The sequence below is a fragment of the Salmo salar genome, chromosome 17, assembly GCF_965601325.2.
Source record: "Salmo salar chromosome 17, fSalSal1, whole genome shotgun sequence".
Taxonomy (NCBI): domain Eukaryota; kingdom Metazoa; phylum Chordata; class Actinopteri; order Salmoniformes; family Salmonidae; genus Salmo; species Salmo salar.
The window spans coordinates 79,291,619-79,308,615 of NC_138307.1; the positions used below are offsets into that span (position 1 = coordinate 79,291,619).

At 43.8% G+C, this 16,997-nt stretch overlaps 1 protein-coding gene across 1 annotated transcript in view; it reads left to right on the forward strand.

Moving 5' to 3' along the window:
* Positions 1-15,496, forward strand: part of LOC106592969 (voltage-dependent L-type calcium channel subunit alpha-1C) — a 41,320-nt gene extending 25,824 nt beyond the window's left edge. Inside the window, exons 13-17 of the mRNA XM_082964211.1 lie at positions 966-1,097; positions 2,262-2,380; positions 2,807-2,904; positions 3,964-4,335; positions 4,553-15,496. Of these exons, the coding sequence (XP_082820337.1) occupies positions 966-1,097; positions 2,262-2,380; positions 2,807-2,904; positions 3,964-4,335; positions 4,553-4,999 (1,168 nt within the window). The 3' untranslated portion in view covers positions 5,000-15,496. The remainder of the gene's footprint in view (positions 1-965; positions 1,098-2,261; positions 2,381-2,806; positions 2,905-3,963; positions 4,336-4,552) is intronic.
* The last annotated feature ends 1,501 nt before the right edge of the window (positions 15,497-16,997 follow it).

Consider the following 16,997-nt stretch of genomic DNA (forward strand, 5'->3'; position numbering starts at 1 on the left):
CCTCTCTAGGCCACCTGTGGATCTGTTGCTAATTCTGATTGGTAGTCAACGGTAACTTCTTCTGTCTGTCTGTCTCTCTCTCTCCTTCTCTCTTCCTCTCCACACTGACTGACGCTGAGCACAGGATGTGTTTCTATGACTCCCTCATGCGGTATGTTGCTCTCTCAGGAGGAGAGAGAGAGAGAGTTGTAATGCCCAGGAGGCATCAGTATGGAAGGGTTCTGCCAACCCTGTTGTCCATACAGTCCATGGCTGGATCCTTGCTACAGTGAGCTAAAGATACTTAGGGACAGACAAGTGTCTGGACTTCAGTCAATATTGAACCTGTTTTTACTCTTCTGGTGTGATCTTGGTAGATTTTAACCAGAGGAGGAAGAGGGGATGTATATTGTACAGAACAGGGATGAGGTTATGCATCCTCTACAGTGTTTTTAGCTCATGTAGCTCTGGTTGGATCCACCCTGACAGGAGGGACATCACAGGAGGTTGGTGGCATCTTAATTGATGAGGACATGGCTCATGTTAATGACTGGAGCGGAATAGGTGGAATGGTATGAAATACGTCAAACACATGGTTTCCATGGTTTCCAGGTGTTTGATGCCATTCCATTGGCTCCGTTCCAGCCATTATTATGAGCTGTCCTCCTCTCAGCAGCCTCCTGTGGTGACATGTGAGTGGCTTACTTCCTCCTCAACACAGCCTAGTGATTCAACCTGGTTGGATCCTCCTAAAGCTTTCATTCAGCTGTGTAGAGTATAATACAACACGCGGCTGGACCACTGTCACTATCTCTCCCATGTGTTGATTCTCTGTTCATTCTGCTTCTCGCCGCCATCTTGCTTCTAACCACCGTGCTTCCTCCCCTCTCTCCCTGCTGCTGTTGGGGATAATCCTCCTGTCTTTCTATTGTTTCTTGTGAGCTGGTTAGTGAGAGGGGTGTTGTTGTTGTTTTTCTCCTCTGCAGCTCGGACTCCACTGACAGCCGTCTGCCGTTCATCAGGCGAGAGGAGGCGTCGACGGACGAGACGTACGATGAGAGTTACGCGGACGAGAGAGAATACCACCGAAGCGACCAGAACATTCTCACCTCAGACATGTACTGTTTCTCTCCACCTCTCTCTCTCTATCCTCCCCTCTCTTCTTCTCTGTTTCTCTCCACCTCTCTCTCTCTTCTATCCTCCCCTCTCTTCTTCTCTGTTTCTCTCCACCTCTCTCTCTCTTCTATCCTCCCCTCTCTTCTTCTCTGTTTCTCTCCACCTCTCTCTCTTCTACCTCCCCCTCTCTTCTTCTCTGTTTCTCTCCACCTCTCTCTCTTCTATCCTCCCCTTCTTCTTCTCTGTTCTCTCCACTCTCTCTCTTCTATCCTCCCTCTCTTCTTCTCTGTTCTCTCCACCTCTCTCTCTTCTATCCTCCCCTCTCTCTTCTCTGTTTCTCTCCACCTCTCTCTCTTCTATCCTCCCCTTTCTTCTTCTCTGTTTCTCTCCACCTCTCTCTCTTCTATCCTCCCCTTTCTGCTTCTCTGTTTCTCTCCACCTCTCTCTCTTCTATCCTCCCCTTTCTGCTTCTCTGTTTCTCTCCACCTCTCTCTCTTCTATCCTCCCCTTTCTTCTTCTCTGTTTCTCTCCACCTCTCTCTCTTCTATCCTCCCCTTTCTTCTTCTCTGTTTCTCTCACCTCTCTCTCTTCTATCCTCCCCTTTCTTCTTCTCTGTTTCTCTCCACCTCTCTCTCTTCTATCCTCCCCTTTCTTCTTCTCTGTTTCTCTCCACCTCTCTCTCTCTTCTATCCTCCCCTCTCTTCTTCTCTGTTTCTCTCCACCTCTCTCTCTTCTATCCTCCCCTTTCTTCTTCTCTGTTTCTCTCCACCTCTCTCTCTTCTATCCTCCCCTTTCTTCTTCTCTGCTTCTCTCCACCTCTCTCTCTTCTATCCTTCCCTCTCTTCTTCTCTGCTTCTCTCGCTCTCGATATTTCCCTCTGTCTTTTTTGCTGTGTTTTCTCACTGTCCCTCCCCCCCCCCCCCCTCTCTCTCGCTCTCTCTCTTTCTCTTTCACCATGAAAAGATGTTCCTTTCATGGTCTCTGTATGCCCCACATTAACGTGTACGTGTGTGTACGTGTGTGTGTGTGTGTGTGTGTGTGTGTGTGTGTGTGTGTGTGTGTGTGTGTGTGTGTGTGTGTGTGTGTGTGTGTGTGTGTGTGTGTGTGTGTGTGTGTGTGTGTGTGTGTGTGTGTGTGTGTGTGACCTTGCGTCTGTGTGTTTTCAGGCTGGTGTATCAGGATGAGGAGAACAAGCAGCTGACTCCTATGGAGGAAGGAGAGGGTGGGGAGGACAGGAGACCCTGGCACTCTCCCAGACGAGCCTTCCTCTGTCCCACAGCTCTGGGTAAGACCTGCCTGTCTAAGACCACACTACTACAACGGCCCTTAGACCTCACTTCAACCCCCACTAACCTCAAATCCTCACCCAAACCAAACACCCCTATCCCATACCTAATCCCCAGAGTTAGACCTGTCTGCCTAAAGCACGGGGTAACAAAATACCCCTTACCCCTACTCTACTTAACTCCCCACTCAACCCCCCTCCCACACCTCCCTCCCACAGTCTGTTGACTTGAAATGGGAAAGTCCATTCTAGTAATTGTTATTCTATGCAGCCTCTCCCTCGCTGGTTACTTGTTAATTGGTTCATATGTCTGGTTACTTGTTAAATGGCTAATTGTTCTGGTTAATTATTAATTGGGTAATATTTCTGGTTAATTGATATCCTATGTACATGCAGTCTCTCAGTCCTTCTCTCCCCTTGGTTCAGGTCGGCGGTCGTCCTTCCATCTGGAGTGTCTGAGGAGACAGACGAGAGCAGACGTCTCCCAGAAGACAGCACTACCGCTGCACCTGGTACACCATCAGGTGAGTAGGGATGGTTTTACACACCTGATCATTTTACAGCTAGATCACTTTTACACACCTGATCATTTTACACCTAGATCACTTTTACACACCTGATCATTTTACACCTAGATCAGTTTTACACACCTGATCATTTTACAGCTAGATCAGTTTTACACACCTGATCATTTTACACCTAGATCAGTTTTACACACCTGATCATTTTACACCTAGATCAGTTTTACACACCTGCCATTTTACACCTAGATCAGTTTTACATACCTGATCATTTTACAGCTTGATCAGTTTTACACACCTGATCATTTTACAGCTAGATCAGTTTTACACACCTGATCATTTTACAGCTAGATCAGTTTTACACACCTGATCATTTTACACCTATATCAGTTTTACACACCTGATCATTTTACACCTAGATCAGTTTTACATACCTGATCATTTTACACCTAGATCAGTTTTACACACCTGATCATTTTACACCTAGATCAGTTTTACACACCTGATCATTTTATACCTAGATCAGTTTTACACACCTGATCATTCTACAGCTAGATCAGTTTTACACACCTGATCATTTTACACCTAGATCAGTTTTACACACCTGATCATTTTACACCTAGATCAGTTTTACACACCTGCCATTTTACACCTAGATCAGTTTTACATACCTGATCATTTTACAGCTTGATCAGTTTTACACACCTGATCATTTTACAGCTAGATCAGTTTTACACACCTGATCATTTTACAGCTAGATCAGTTTTACACACCTGATCATTTTACAGCTAGATCAGTTTTACACACCTGATAATTTTACAGCTAGATCAGTTTTACACATATGCACCCACTATACAGTATATCATGATTTTATGCCTAATTATCTCTCCTTATTCTCTTTATTCATGTCACTACACACACACACACACACACACACACACACACACACACACACACACACACACACACACACACACACACACACACACACACACACACACGTTTATTTTTCATATATGCATTCCTAAACATAACTCCTTCCCCCACCACCCACCCTCCCAGGCACTAGCAGTAGCAGGTTTGAGCCCCCTGCTTCGACGGAGCCACTCCCCGACCCTCTTCACGCAGCTCTGCTCTACGTCTCCTACCAGTCCCACAGGCCGGGGTAGCCAGGCCTCCTACCAGCGTGTGCCCACCCTCCGCCTCCAGGGCACGGGCCCTGGCACCGGCTCCTACGAGCTCAACTCCAGCCTGCCCTCGGTCAACTGTGGGCCGTGGTACAGCGACAGCAACGGGAACAGTCCCGCTATCAGCCCTGGGGTGGGTACGGCTAGCCAGCGGCCGCCGCGGCCGGTCTCCCTCACTGTGCCTAGCACGGTGCACAAGGACGCCACACCGTTGTCCCACGGTAGCGCCGGCAGCCTAGTGGAAGCGGTGAGTGAATGATGGATGTTTCATCTCTGCTCTCCATATCTCTCTCTCTCTCAACATGACATATTCTCCTCATATCTGACTTTTCTCTGGGCTGAAAAACGACCCAGAGGTCAAGTTAGTAGAAGTTCATACCTCACACAGCATCTCCCCTTACATCTCCTCTAGATCTTCAGCTCAAAGTCAATCTCCTCATTTAACTCTCTCTCTCTCTATACAGGTGTTGATATCAGAGGGCCTGGGCCATTTCGCTCAGGACCCGTCCTTCATCGAGGTGACCAAGCAGGAGCTGGCGGACGCGTGCGACATGACCATCGAGGAGATGGAGAACGCAGCCGACAACATCCTCAACGGCAACAGCCAGCCCAGTCCCAACGGCAACCTTTTACCCTACATGCACTGCAACAGGGACCATGCTGCTTCCCAGGAGCCAGGCCTCAGCGATGGGCCTGGGGCCGTTCGGGGGGCCACGGCCCCTGGGGAGATTGAGGAGCTACTAGGGGCCACTCACCTAGGGCAGCATGGGGATCCGGAGGATGAGGAGGGGTTGGAGGTGGTGGGAGGGGAGGAAGAGCACACCGGGGGTGTGGAGGTGGTGGTGGAGGTGGGGCAGAGGAACAGCGGCCTGTTGGAGGATGAGGACATGGAGTGTGTAACCAGTTTGTAGGGTTGGACCCTCACACACACAGCAGCAACAGTGGACCTCGGTCTGGACCCCCCTCTATCTCTCTCTCTCTCTGTCTGCTGGATGAGACCTGACGTTGGCGGTCCACGGCACGGACGATTACTTCTAAACATATTTATTTAGTTTTATGGAAGCCATTTTATTTGATTGATTTGTGTTTTCGTGTGTGTGTGTGTGTGTGTGTGTGTGTGTATGTGTGTGTGTATGTGTGTGTGTGTGTGTATGTGTGTGTGTGTGTGTGTGTGTGTGTGTGTGTGTGTGTGTGTGTGTGTGTGTGTGTGTGTGTGTGTGTGTGTGTGTGTGTGTGTGTGTGTGTGTGTGTGTGTGTGTGTTTCAAAAGTGCCTCACAGAGTAGGGAAGCCTAAATGAAAAGGAGAGCAGTCAGGAGAATAGAGGAGGAAGAACTGTATGTTTGTATTCCATGTGTTGTTTCTGTCTTCCCTTCGTTCTTCAAGTGCGTCGTTTTCAACGCTGTGGCCACCAGGCAGATGCATTCTGGGATAATAAATAACGGAGTTAGAGGTTAGAGTCAGAGGTTAGAGGTCGTGCTGTTGAGGTTCAAAGGTCTTCTTCCTATCCCTCCTCGCGCTGCATTGCCCTTCAGAGCTGGGCCACCTACTGTAAGACTGCTGCATTCTGCTGGCTACCAAACACAGGGAACCTTTGGAAGAGGGAACTGCCAGCAAGGGGGACGTGTTTAAGGGACGGACCCTCACCCAGGATTTCTATATTAACATTAAACATAGACACTGGACTGTGCGGAGGAGCCAACGACAGGGAGCGACACAGAGAGACACCAACATCCAGGATCTGAAGGAGGAGCCAACGACAGGGAGCGACACAGAGAGACACCAACATCCAGGATCTGAAGGAGGAGCCAACGACAGGGAGCGACACAGAGAGACACCAACATCCAGGATCTGAAGGAGGAGCCAACGACAGGGAGCGACACAGAGAGACACCAACATCCAGGATCTGAAGGAGGAGCCAACGACAGGGAGCGACACAGAGAGACACCAACATCCAGGATCTGAAGGAGGAGCCAACGACAGGGAGCGACACAGAGAGACACCAACATCCAGGATCTGAAGGAGGAGCCAACGACAGGGAGCGACACAGAGAGACACCAACATCCAGGATCTGAAGGAGGAGCCAACGACAGGGAGCGACACAGAGAGACACCAACATCCAGGATGTGTTTATCTTTATCATGCTCAGCTGTCGTACTGTCCACCAACAGCCTACGCCCTCCTCCTCTCCTCCATCCCTCTTTCCTCCCTCCACCACTCGCACACCTCCCTCTCTGTCATAATGCCGCCACTTCCTCATCACATGCAGCCGTCCTAAACAGGGACAGCGCCACCTAGCTGCCATGGTTACCTCAACCTCCCATCCTCCGTCCGTTCTCTCTCTCTCTCTCTCTCTCTCTCTCTCTCTCTCTCTCTCTCTCTCTCTCTCTCTCTCTCTCTCTCTCTCTCAGTTCAGTTATTAAATCTGCATTGTTTTGGTTGTAGTCGTTTATCAGTTATAGTTTTAAACTCCTCAGTGGTCCGTTCATCCTGCTATCCTCGCTGTAGGATATTTTGGGGGATGAGTGTAGGAAAGGAGGAGAAACTGGGCAGGGCTGAGGTAAGATATGGCCTTTCTTGTCTGTGACAATACAGTGGCTAGGTGTTGGTGCCAAGTTGCTATAATCACCACAACACACAGATCAGAATCCAATCCACTTCATGTATTTTACACACACACACAAACAGTATTGTGCAAAACTGGCCAGACTTGATTTCTTCATTTGTTATTTTTCATGATGTTATTTATCCTTATTTTTGCCCAAATCGGGGTGCTGGCCCTAACTGTGGATTTTGCTTGATTTATTTTTTAGGAGATTTTAGGAAGTTAAGAAGTATTGAAACCTGTGTGTGTGGGGTGCAGCGGCAGGACGTAGTAAAATGTGTACCTATTAGTATGCATCTTTTAAACACATTGTATTTATTTATTTATTTATTTTGTCCCTGAGGTGAAAGCTGTATTTGGAGGTGAGGGGGTGAAATATGTATCGCTGTTTCTTAAAAGCAACACTATACCTAAACGGTTAAATTAAGGTAGCATTAACTAAGTATGGTGTCATGTTTCACTTGTATCTATCACCCTACCACCTGAACAGAAAACCATTTGACAGGCATGCTTCCAAAGCTGTGTTTTTACTCCTATCGCTGCTTTAATTATTTCATGGTTGTTTGTTGTTCTGAATATTGAACTACAGAGGTTTTCATCAGATCTCATCAAGGAGCCTATCAGAGGGCAGGACGGGATAGACCAATCAGAGAACAGAACAGGATAAGCCAATCAGACAGGGGATCTGTGACCTTCGACACCTGAGCTGTGACATGATGATTACTATATTTCACCCTGTTAGGCACTCCCATAGATATGTAGTAGAGAGCTCATCTCTATGTTAAAACTGGCCAAATGTGCCCTCTATCCAACTCTATGGGCCTGCCAGGCCTAATGAGATGCATCTGAACAAGCTCTGTGCTCCTGTCCATTACATCATCGCCGACAGACGGAATAAATGACCCTAACTCACAGACTGCAGCCAGACGGTACTCGTAGACAAAGAGACAAAGATAATATTCGGTGCGTAAAGAAGGAATGCCACGTAATAGCAGGACATTGGCGTTAGGATCCTTTTTCCAGTAAACACTTTACAGGGAGACATACATGATTAGTGGGATTGTGATTGTACCTCTCCTGTTGGATGTCTCTGCCTTGTGGAGCGACTGACCGTAAGCATGACTCAGACTGACTCGTGTATTATTATCAACCTAATTATGCAAATATGATGTTCAAAGTGTTCACCGTATCAATGATATTGTAGTGTGATAAATCTGTCCTGATGATACAGTATGAATCTCTGTGGTACAGTAAGGACTGGCTAGGATGTCACTACGTTGTCTGTACAGTGCACACGTGTCAAGCTTAAAACATTTATAAAATATAGATTTTCAATGCTTTTTCCGCCGTCCAAAATCCTTTTTTTTATCATGGGTCTGAACATCAAGGTTGAGGAGGTCTTTGGGCTTTCAGTCTTGCAGGACAGATTGTAATGTTGATGACGGTCTTTCCCATTCCCTATATATCCCAGAGTTGTTGTTAGTTACAGTAATCCAAATCTACCATTCTACCACTTTACATCCTACCACTTTACCATCCTACCACGTTACTATCCTACCAAGTTACCATCCTACCACTTTACCATCTTACCATTTTACCATCCTACCACTTTACCATCCTACCAAGTTCCCATCCTACCACATTACCATCCTACCACTTTACCATCCTACCACGTTACCATCCTACCAAGTTACCATCCTACCACATTACCATCCTACCACTTTACCATCCTACCACGTTACCATCCTACCAAGTTACCATCCTACCACTTTACCATCGTACCACGTTACCATCCTACCACTTTACCATCTTACCACTTTACCATTCTACCACGTTACCATCCTACCAAGTTACCATCCTACCACGTTACCATCCTACCACTTTACATCCTACCACTTTACCATCCTACCACGTTACTATCCTACCACTTTACCATCCTACCACGTTACCATCCTACCACTTTACCATCTTACCACTTTACCATCGTACCACGTTACCATCCTACCAATTTACCATCTTACCACTTTACCATCGTACCACGTTACCATCCTACCACTTTACCATCTTACCACTTTACCATCCTACCACGTTACCATCCTACCAAGTTACCATCCTACCACGTGACCATCCTGCCACTTTACCATCTTACCACTTTACCATCCTACCACGTTACCATCCTACCAAGTTACCATCCTACCAAGTTACCATCCTACCACTTTACCATCCTACCACTTTACCATCCTACCACGTTACCATCCTACCACTTTACTATCCTACCACTTTACCATCTTACCACTTTACCATCCTACCAAGTTACCATCCTACCACGTTACCATTCTACCACTTTATCATCCTACCATGTTACCATCCTACCACTTTACCATCCATGTTGTATAGCTAGCTGCAGGGTAACTAAGCTCCTCTCTGAAGGCTCACACTTATAGCCATATAGCCTGATGAATGTTTACTTGAAACGATGACACTCCACTCCAAAATAATGCAAAGCTTGTGAACGTTTAAGTAGAGACTTCCACTCACCCACCCCTTCCCCCACCATCCTATTTCTACAGTATAGATTATTTTGGTTTCTATATATCCCCAACAAACTGTGCCATACATATATTCATATACATACAGTACTTCAAGAGTACTTCAAGGGTACTTCATAGTATTTTTGAATTGGGAGGCCTGAGACCCATTGTTTGTGGCTGTGAGTTTGTGAGAGAATGCCAGAGGCTGGTACAATCCCTGTGAGGAGTTGGTACATCAGTCATGACATCTATGTTGTTTGTTGGACGCTAACACAGTATGTTGGTATAGTAAGGAGTGAGTGGGTGCGTGCTTGCATTCCACAAGATATGCAAAAACAATGCACTAACTTAAACAAGAAGATTCATATTATTAATTATAAAACATTTTTAAAAATACAGTTGTACAAAAGAAGTGATAAAGAGAACAAATTGTATTATAGATATAATATATTTATGTTTTTTTTGTTTTGTTGGGTTACAGCGTTATTTTAAATTGAGGAAGAAACCTGTTATACTTGAAATCAGGTTCATTTCAGTATATAATAAGATGTATTTAATTCTTGATTTCCATCTATTTTCTCTTTTTATTAGTTGTCATAAACGTTCATGAATTGAAAAACTACTAGATGTACATTATTGCATGAGATTTCAGTTCAGCATTTCAGTGTGCCAAGTTTTGAAATGTGTTGATTTTTTAACAGGCAAAGTTCCGTATTATAACTACAAAGAAAAGGGTTGCTATTTTCAATATATTTGTTTTGTAAATATCAACTTAGGGTCAATACATATTGCAGCTACTGTGTTGGACAGACCGACAGGAGAGGACATGCTTTGTTAAAAACTGATTTTGCATATCTTGTGTTTATCCAAGTGTTGAAAAGTGGCTGTACTTTATCTGAAGCAGGGCATAACACTCTTTCTTACTGTCTTATTCTGTTGATAACTGAGCAACCATTTCATGTCACAGATTACTGTATGTATGATGAAAAGAAGGTTTTGACGACTATACCAAATAGGAACTATCCTTTATCCCCAGCCCTTAACTCTGACCCCAACCTCATTTCAGAGGACATTTTTTAGGGGGGGGACAAGGTGACTGTGTTCATCCTTTATCTGATGGTGAGGGTAAATAGTTGCTATAAGACAGAGGGGAAAAGAGCTGTTGAATATAAGACCGGTTGCCTGTCTGACATCATCATTGCGTTATTGTTTTTACATGCATGATGTGAAATAGTTTTACATGTGGTCTCTTTGAGAGCGTATTCCCCACAAGATAAACCCAGTAGACAAATTTGATTTTATCACATTGACAATCCATCTGACGAATAAGGATATTTATTGAAGGTATACATAGTTTTGGAAGAGAGTTTATTAACAGGAGGAAACATCAAAGTATTATTGTATAACGTGCATGGACTTGTCCAAAAGGCATAGCACTGGTCATGATGGAATGACACATCATTTCACTGGTCCACGATTGTATATTTTTTTATAAACTATATATTATCATAGCTTCGTTTATAAATACCATATATTACTCCTCTGAATGTCAGGGTATAAAGGAAAGATTGATATTTGAGAATGTATTGAGTGAAATGTCCAGGTGGTGTTGCAACAGAACTATATGACGTCGTTGTTGAACTGCACGTCCTCCTTAGCCGACTTTGACCCCTTGTTTGTATTTTGATTGAACAAAGGGTAAGGTACGTTTACTCCTACAACAATGTCATATCATTTTCGGGGACTTTTATTGATAAAGGGACAATGATGAGACAATGGATTGTATTTTAGCATTAAAAGGGCTTTCTGAAGGAGGCTTAGGCTATAGGCCCTGGTCAAATGTAGTGTACTATATAGGGAATAGGGCTCTGGTCAAATGTAGTGCACTATATAGGGAATAGGGCTCTGGTCAAATGTAGTGTACTATATAGGCAATAGGGCTCTGGTCAAATGTAGTGCACTATATAGGGAATAGGGCTCTGGTAAAATGTAGTGTACTATATAGTATATAGGGAATATGGTGCCATTTAGGACATAAGTATATGTAATAATTTCCATATAAAGGTCTGAGGTTAGGCCAATGTACATAATCTACCTACAGTATCTCTTCCAAAGCCTTTGTGTTGCTGTATTTGCACCCCTGCTTCAGTCAGTGCTGTCATCGAGTGTGTTTGGTTTAGAGTCCCCTCTAAACATTTAGCTACGTCGTCCTGTTTTTAGATTGTGTCCTGTGAATTTCCCCATGTTCATTCAGGGTGCTGTGTGCTAAACTCTTGTGCTGCAGTGTTTGTGTGGCACCGCTACGCGTCTCGGATGATAGTGCAATTGTTGAAAGCCATGGATGTCTTGTCAGGCCGGCTGAGATGTCTTCGCTGTTGTCTCTGTAGCGTTGTGGCTGTGGCATGCTGGGGAAGTTGTTGACAGAAAAGGTACTGCTACTCATAGAAACATAGGTGATTATATGAAAGTTGAGGCTTTTAATTATCAATTAATTATCAAGGTGGATGAGGTGCAATTTGTAGCACTGGAAAGACCTCCTCTTGTTGACTAGTTATATAGGCTTATATTAACAAATAGCTATACATACAATACAATGATATTTATAGACATTTCACCAAAAAATCTAATTTGCCAAAAAATATTCTCCGTTTCCCTCAGTGATGTTGAAAGATCATAAATATGGAGCTCATTTTGTTCTCTTTTAGAGAACCTTTAGGATCAGTCAGTCAGTCACTTTGTCTGAAGGAAAAGTGTTAAGGACTTTCTGAAGAACATGTTCGGACACTGACAAGTGGTTTACCAGCTGTGGACTGCTAACTATGCTGGATGTGGACCGCCAGTGGGCCACTACATGATTACTAGCTGGGGGGACAGTATCTGGGTGACACTGGCCAAAGACATTGATAGTTCACCATGGACTGCTGTTCAGGTCAGTTTGTCACATATCCTCGACTGAGGGATGACCATAGAGACGTACTAGAGAGCTCATCTATCTAAACAGGCTTGTCACGTATCCTCGACTGAGAGATGACCATAGAGATGTACTAGAGAGCTCATCTATCTAAACAGTCTTGTCACGTATCCTCGACTGAGAGATGACCATAGAGATGTACTAGAGAGCTCATCTATCTAAACAGGCTTGTCACATATCCTCGACTGAGAGATGACCATAGAGACGTACTAGAGAGCTCATCTCCTAATCTAAACAGGCTTGGTTGAAATGGCTGATCCTCTTGTTGTGATGTTAACAGTAACCAGCTGTATTTGTCACAGTTTTCACAGATTCCTTTATTAAGATGTGACTCTGTACCACAGTACTACAGATTCCTTTATTAAGATGTGACTCTGTACCACAGTATTACAGATTCCTTTATTAAGATGTGACTCTGTACCACAGTACTACAGATTCCTTTATTAAGATGTGACTCTGTACCACAGTATTACAGATTCCTTTATTAAGATGTGACTCTGTACCACAGTATTACAGATTCCTTTATTAAGATGTGACTCTGTACCACAGTACTACAGATTCCTTTATTAAGATGTGACTCTGTACCACAGTATTACAGATGGATCTTATATTTTCTTGTAAATTAATTGTTGTTGATCATTTTGATCGAGACATAAATATTTTAAGAACTATTTTAAATATAGACTTTATTTTCCTTTTCTAGGTAAAGTCAAGCTCTAGTTAGTGTTTACTAATTAAACAACCTCTCTCTTCCCTTTTTCAGTTTTGTTGTACAACCATTATACATTATGTAATGGGGGAAGAAAACACAAAAATGTTTCTGAATTAAAAACACTATTTTATATATCCTGAATGAAACATATATCTAGAGTAATTCATTATATTGGGGATAGCATATGTTATAGGAAGCTAACTGGAGTAACGAGTTAGGCTGAATTGAAACCTTTAAGATGATACAGGAAGCTCCAGTATAGAAACACCTCATACTGCTGAGACAACTCACAATGTATGGGCTGTGGTTATCAGAGAGGAAACTAACTGTCTTGTTGAGGATTTACGTTTGAACAAAATGCTTCCCCACGATTTAAAGATGTAAGGTTTCCCCAATCCCACATCATGCTAGCAAGCCAAGCCTTTATTACAAACATGTTGTGTGCTGCTTGTGCATCCATCCATCCATCCATCCATCCATGTGGCATGGGTAGAAGACCGGGACAGGTCAAACGGCATGCTCTAGTAGTGGAATGGAAGTATGCTGTTTTGACCTCTCACTTTTGACTCTTGACCTCCACTTTGACTGACAGCATCCACTTTGAGCTGCATAGGTTATAACTTCCATATGAACCTTGATAGACATGACTTAACTGACCCAGAACAACCCTACAAAAGGTTGACGTCAACAAACACCTCCCCAGAGTAGCAAAATCAGGAGCACCTTTCTTTTAAAGTCCTCTTCTTAAAAGACTGTTAGTATATTAATACTCATTATTGTAATCATCAATATTATGCAGACATGTTGGAGACAACATTTCTAGAGGAGATCACTATGTTGCACATAAACCACTATCTAGTTTGACAATGACTGCTCTTACACAATAAAAGGCGCTATCTAGAACCTTAAAGGGTTCTTCGGCTGTCTCCATAGGAGAACCCTTTTGGGTTCCATGTAGAACCCTTTCTATGGAGGGTTCTAAATGGAACCAAAAAGAGTTCTCCTATGGGGACAGCCGAAGAACCCCTTGTGGAACAATTTTTTCTAAGAATATACACAGAGGCGTTGAGAGGAAAGAGCTAAGAAGTTATGTCTCCATTTAAAAGAGAGCATGAATATGACTGTCTGAAATAGCACCCATTCCCTTTATAGTGCACTACTTTTGACCACTGAAGGCCACTGGTCTAAAGTAGTGCCCTATTTGAGAAGCAGACTATGGCTCGTTTTCAAGAGGCCTTACTGTCCAGTTAGTAAGTGTCAGTTGGTTGAATCATGAATGTTTCTCTCCCTCTGTTTCTTCCAGGTAGGTTAAGATAAATATTGCACCGTTATACTGTAGCATTCCACAGTACGGTTCCAGATTCCACATGGAGCAAACACAGTATTTTGATATAAAAGATTCAGACAAACATATTATATGATCACTTTATTGAGGTTTGATTGTTGTTCGTCTTTTCCAACATAAGTTGATTTTCTGGTTTGATTTGACCTTCCTAAAGCCACGTGGGAGAGAGATTATTGTTTACCTAGTATGGATAACAGAACACCGAGGACCAGTAGTTGACTATTGGTGATGAAGAGGGGTTTGTGTGACTATCAAAGTCATAAATAGTTAGGGGTTGGTTAATGTTGAGTTAAAGACGTTGTTTTATTGGTCCGCGTCTCACTTTGGTAAGGCAGTAGTAGAACGTTGTACCCATCAGGTTTAACCAAGTCTGTAATACATTTAAATACTTCAGTAATACCCCAAATCATGATTTAGTCAATCATGCACAGAATCAGAAGACTGACTGGTGGAAGTATAGACCACTTTTTGGCAAAGTCGTCTGTCTTTATCGCGTTTATATGTGAAAGAACCATTCCCAAAAAACAACAAAAGTATTTTTTTGTGATATTAGTAGTGGCACTACTGTTAAATGTAGTATTTTAAGAAGAACAGCACTATTTATGGTCATTAAAATGAACTAGAATGTGTATTGTGCATTATGGTAGCTTTGGAGGCAGCCATCTTGTTTTGTATCAATTTCCTCATGCTCAGAGACAGTCACTCACTTCATGTGAGGGGTTCGACTAGTTTTTGGGGAGTTGTTGAGTGGACTTGCCCAAATCCAAACCCCCTTTTCTCCTTTGAATGACAAGTCTGCATGGTCTCACCAGACATTTCCACCCATTCCCTCTATTCTTATTTTCTATAAAAAGATAAACAATTCTATTACTTTATTTTTCATTTCTTGTTTCATTCTTTCATTTAAACCAATTTTTAAAGAGAAAGAATACAATAAATAAAAATCTGAATATTCAATCACTTTTTCTACTTCTATTTTCAAAATAACTGAAAAAACTAAATAAAAAGTTGATTTGTATATAAGTGATGTACAGTTTGTATCTGTTAATGTCAGTCTGTCTTTGGTGACAGAGTCTGTCTTGCTTATAACGCACGCTACGAGTAAATAAAACATGAAAAATATATTTAGACTGTACGGTCCTTGAAAGCAAGTTTTAAATTAATCTGATGTATATTCCTGTAACATTGCATTTTTATCTGAGGAATTATGTTATTAAAAAATTGCTAATAAATTGCATTTCCTACAGCTCCTTTTTGGATTCTCTATCTATTCTAGAGGTTTGGGAGGCATCACAAAGCAGAAGCGTAAATCCAATACTTTGTATAAGTATAGCCAACATTTTAAAGCACCTATTTTTTGAATGGTTCCCCCAAAAAGTGTATTCCACCTGTGGTTACGATGATCTTTCTGTTGTCAGTGGGAGAATTTAGAACACTGCATCCCTGTTCCAGTGATTCTGTTCCATTCTGGAATTTCCAGGAGAGGATGACAACATATCCTGTAGATAAACTCAGCTCTGCCGATGCCACGGTCTGAAATGGCACTGGGAATGACTGACCTGCTGCCAGGTAAAACACACACATACATGTAGTCACTGTTGTGTTAGTAGGACATAAAGCCCTTGGCCACTGGGTGCAACAGTTACAGGCTCCAAAACTGGCCCCACATTGTACAATCAGTTAAAAGACCTTTATATAAGCCTTGAACAGAAACATTTTCCTTGAGGTACAGTATTAATCCAGAGCTCCAGCTTGGGGCTATGCAGGCACTGGGGACTCTGTGGCTCTGGGGTTAAACCATTGCCCTGAAACCCAGAGGTTCAAAGTTTAAATCTTAGCTCTTGTACTTTTGCATACAACTCTACATCTCTCAATGTCAAATATACAACGAGAAGCACTCAAAAGTGTTAGTCTGTGGCTCTGGGGTTGAACTCCTGCCTTGCACCACAGATGATGTGTTCAAACCTTAACTCTTACACTTCAGTGTGGATTTCTGCAACTCTCAATGTCAAAAACACAATGAAAAGAGATCTGAGTGTGAAGGGAGCAGAGTGTGAAGGGGGCAGAGTGTGAAGGGAGCAGAGTGTGAAGGGAGCAGAGTGTGAAGGGGGCAGAGTGTGAAGGGGGCAGAGTGTGAAGGGGGCAGAGTGTGAAGGGGGCAGAGTGTGAAGGGGGCAGAGTGTGAAGAGGTCTGAGTGTGAAGGGGTCTGAGTGTGAAGGGGTCTGAGTGTGAAGGGGGCAGAGTGTGAAGGGGGCAGAGTGTGAAGGGGGCAGAGTGTGAAGGGGGCAGAGTGTGAAGAGGTCTGAGTGTGAAGGGGTCTGAGTGTGAAGGGGTCTGAGTGTGAAGGGGTCTGAGTGTGAAGGGGTCTGAGTGTGAAGGGGTCTGTGTGTGAAGGGGTCTGAGTGTGAAGGGGTCTGAGTGTGAAGGGGTCTGAGGGTGAAGGGGTCCGAGGGTGAAGGGGTCCGAGTGTGAAGGGGTCCGAGTGTGAAGGGGTCCGAGTGTGAAGGGGTCCGAGTGTGAAGGGGTCCGTGTGTGAAGGGGTCTGAGTGTGAAGGGGTCTGAGTGAGAAGAGGTCTGAGTGTGAAGGGGTCTGAGTGTGAAGGGGTCTGAGTGTGAAGGGGTCTGAGGGTGAAGGGGTCTGAGGGTGAAGGGGTCTGAGGGTGAAGGGGTCTGAGGGTGAAGGGGTCCGAGTGTGAAAGGGCAGAGTGTGAAGGGGTCTGAGTGAGAAGCGGTCTGAGTGAGAAGC